Source organism: Eurytemora carolleeae, unplaced genomic scaffold (genome assembly GCF_000591075.1).
Source record: "Eurytemora carolleeae unplaced genomic scaffold, Eaff_2.0 scaffold769, whole genome shotgun sequence".
Classification (NCBI taxonomy): Eukaryota; Metazoa; Arthropoda; class Copepoda; order Calanoida; family Temoridae; genus Eurytemora; species Eurytemora carolleeae.
In genome coordinates this window covers 11,961-16,161 of record NW_019397622.1, presented here as the reverse complement: position 1 = coordinate 16,161, position 4,201 = coordinate 11,961, and the positions used below count along the sequence as shown (strand labels likewise).

The 4,201-nt window shown below is 33.6% G+C and overlaps 1 protein-coding gene across 1 annotated transcript in view; it reads right to left on the bottom strand.

The window, feature by feature from the left end:
* Nucleotides 1-2,856, bottom strand: part of LOC111715226 (ribosomal protein S6 kinase beta-1-like) — a 17,355-nt gene extending 14,499 nt beyond the window's left edge. Inside the window, 3 exon segments of the mRNA XM_023490531.1 lie at nucleotides 1,179-1,239; nucleotides 1,947-2,049; nucleotides 2,676-2,856. Of these exon segments, the coding sequence (XP_023346299.1) occupies nucleotides 1,179-1,239; nucleotides 1,947-2,039 (154 nt within the window). The 5' untranslated portion in view covers nucleotides 2,040-2,049; nucleotides 2,676-2,856.
* Nucleotides 2,857-4,201: the final 1,345 nt, after the last annotated feature.

Here is a 4,201-nt window from a genome sequence, read left to right as displayed (position 1 = left end):
GCAAACAGCACCATCTCTGTCGTACGCATGGCATTTTATCCTCTGGATTGTTGCTAATTTATCACTTTGTTTATGCGTGATAACACTAAATGCGTACTATAGTATCAACAATGTATACTGCATATTGTACTTAATGAAACAAATTAATCAATGCAAATAAAACTGAGGTAGGAATTTGACTAGACAAAGTTTAAATGTGCAAGTTGTACTGAATGGCATACGTAAATTAACGCAATTTAAATAGAAATTATGACTAAAAAGTACATCGAATCTAGGACAAAGTCCTAATAGCGGACAGGATCCGGTCGAACAATACATCCCATTCAACACTACTATGGTCGGTTGCTCCTGGCTCTTCATGGCTCACAACTGGCTCATCACCCCCTTCACCCCAAAAACTCAAAAAAACTCCATTACTTTCCTGAAAAAAATCATCCTAGGTTTGGTGCGCTCAAAACTTCAATTGGATTGGTATATAAAAAAGAACTGAGCCAGCCCCAGTCCAGTATCCCCTTTGATAGCCTTAGTTTATTTTTTTTAAATAATTCAAATGTGCCATGAAATCACCCAAATAAGAAAACAGCCCCTTTAAACCTGTGTTTTTGAAACTTTCCAAAAGCATAGGAAATTCTGCAGACAAATGCAGGAAGGAACTGTTAATCTTTTCTTTGTTATTTTGCAATAAAGTTAGCCCCATTCCGGCTGGGGGGGGGATCTGGTTACCCCCCTCCCCCTAACATTTTTGGAGACTATAAAAGTATTGGTCTGAGGCTCAAACTTTTTGAGTTTTCTAACTAACACATGCCCATCAAATCATAACATAAACAAACGCGTACTGTATGTTTGTGTTACCTAGAAATTTAATTTTATTGGTCAAACAGGTCCAGATAGCAACACTTGAACTATACAGGATGCAATACGCGTACTGTATGTTTATATAACACAAATGCGTATTTCCTACAGATGGCAGCAGGGGGAGAAAGGAATATAGAAAGTAATCAATTTGCTATAGATGTCTCTCCTTGCACATTATCTCAGAGGGACAAAAATTAGTTGTCTGCAATTTAGGAAGGAGGTTTCTACCTATCTATATATATATATTATCTTTGGATAACATAAATTAAAAAATTCGATTTTTTAAAATTCCACGGGTAACGCCGGGCATTACAGCTAGTTACCTATAATTGCCATGTTCATGGCAGAGAAGTTTGGACCCTTGGCGTATACACTCTCCTCTACCTGAACAAAATACAGTTAAAGGGACTGTAAACGTAATTTCAAAGCCCAGCATGTCTGATTCACAACGGTAACGTTTAGCTCTTTATCGGATTAACATTGAGGAAGATGACCGCAATTGAAAACTATCATTTTTTATATTGAAACTTCATCACTTTTGCACAAACAAATTTTAAGAACGGCACCATACTATCTCTAAATGCAATTCTTAAAATTTAGGAACCCTAGAAATTACGACAAATAAGACAAAATAAAAAATGTTCTATTTTGTCAGAATCTATAGCTCCATAGATTTTATTAAAAATAAAATAAGCAATGTAAGTTGTCGGGAAAAAATCTATGATTTAATAAATGTTTCATACAGGTAATCATTAAAAATTGTCTTCAAGCTTAGACACCCAAATTCCCCCAGAAAATTAAAAACCTCTGAAACTTCTGTATGCACTTTTTTACATGATAGTTTTCAAAATGAAATTTTCTTTTATATCTCGCAAACATCAATCAAAGTAATGCTATATCCAAAATTATATGTTAATTTTTGTATATAACACTTTTTCTTCTTTCCTTCAATATCATTTGTTTGTTTTTTAATATTTACGATAACAACAATTACAACATTTTTAAAACTTATTGTCAATGTCAGAATCAAAGTTTTTTTTTACAGGAACATGTATTTAACAATTTTTAAAACATTTTTGAATTTATTCTACCTCTATGCAGTCGTCGTCTGAAATGGACCCTGCAGCCACGTTCATATCATTCTCCAGCAAATCGTCCATTGAAAAAACTCCAGCTCCCGCCATACTGATGAACCTGAGATTAACACTTTTAAATCTTAAATCTAATCAGATTAATCCAATCCCTGCTGCCATGTTATTTGTTGTACATTTTGTTGTAATTACATTTCCATAATATTTGTTTCATTTATTTTATAGCTGCAATGTAAGAGTCCGCCATTTCCTAAATTAAACGTAGATTTAATTTATTTTGATAATTCATGGATTCTTGGTAATTTCCATGTGTACGATTCTACCTCCCTCCCCCCGCCCTCCTAACAATTTTGTACATGGATCTTAAATGTAAGACATGGCTATAATTGATCATGTAGCCGCGGCGCCCGGCCCCCTAGCCTGTCCTAGTCGCGGCGCTCGGCCTTCTAGCTTTTCCTAGCCACAGCGCTCGGCCCAGAAATTGCCTTAAACTGACCTTAAAATATTAAAAAATAAATAATTTTGCTGTTCAAAAATCGTATCCTAGGACGGACCTGAGTTCTTTGTCTAATTACATGATAACTAAAAGCTAGAAATCTGATAACCCAATATTGTAAATCATATCACTTGATTAGTATGGTTAGTTAATTTGATGCTTATTTACTGAAGAATCGTACTCAACAAGATGGTTTTAATATTTTATAATAGTTTAATACAAAGAATACAAACCTGTTTTTTCTTTCTTTCTAGGAACCACGCTATAATTCTGAAAATAATTGCGCACTGATTTGACTACACCTTCAACGCGTAGGTTTAATTAAAGTAAAATGTTTTTTAGACGATAAGAACATTTTAGATTTTTCAATGAACAAAATAAAATTTTAATTGTTATTACTCCGACATAAAGAAGAAAGATAAGATGATTATTTGAATTATTGTAAGTAAGAGCGATCTGAGCGCATCATAATGCTAATTGCCGCAGTGGATTTCAAAGAAAAGTACGTCGAGTCGTCTTCGATTTTTTTAATTTTTCCTTGGTTTGGTTTCTTAATTTTCAGGGGTGTACATAGTTTGAAGTAATTCAAAAAAGTAAATATGGATAAAACTGATTCATGGTGGTGTTTATATAAAAACTGAAATCTTTTCTGTAATTTTCATCGAAACTAATTTGCTTATGAGCTACCCAATGTGCATGTTAGTAAATAGTTTGTAAAACTTATGTAACAGAAACAAATCATGTCATCAATTTTTACTGTCACTTTAATATCTTTTCCTTTTTTAAATCAATAATAAATTAAGAAAAGAGGAATAAGAGCGGTGTGAAGTGCCCTAGATCCTCTTCCCTCATTGGTTAAAATCCTTCCCTCTGATTGGTCCGAACAGTTTAGTAATAAGCATTCCGAGATCCTCAAAAACCAGTTTTTCGTATATTAATTCCTCCTCAATTACAATATGCGGATTTCGTGAAACATATTCCGTTGATTTCACCTGTAATTCAAATAGATAAGAATTAACTTGCAATTGTGAGAAGATAACATATTGATGAGTTTACATTGTACTTATAGAAGAAGCATGGAGGACATCTTATCCTAGCTGTTGCAGAGCAGAGGACAACTCAACTTAAATTTCTACAGAGGGTCATTAAAGCAATTAAAGATGCTTCAAAGTGAAGTTTTGGGACCAACCCTCGGAAAGGTAAGCTAAATGTTTATTTTGATAAGTTCAAGATTTGAAGTTTCAATTATAACATCTACAAAAAGTTTTCTTTGAGATGTTGCGTAATTACAAGGTATGACGGACGTTTATTTCATTCAGATATATATTGAGGTTTCTTGACTCTTGTCTTAAAGGTTCTTTAAGCGTAATTTCAAGTGACCCTCCATGCAAACATTATAATGCTGGATTCACAACCATATCCATGTGTAAGCTTTGTCTTTCTGACCAAGTATGAATCATGATAGCAGCTTGTTTTTAATTATGAAAACTGATTATTTTCTATTGTGGCTTCTCTACAACATAGTGACTTGCGCATTTCTGCTGATCAGGAACACAAAAAGGAATTTTCAGAATTAAACACTTCGACAATATCTTCTACAATATTGTGTCTACGCTGAATTGTTTTTTATTGCAACAATATTATATTATCATAATGGCGTACTCAACATTTTTATTTAAGTATGCCATGAACATTATGATAACTTTATTCGCAAATGTGGATGATTTACACGTATTGGGTTGAAGGGGGGGGGGGGGGG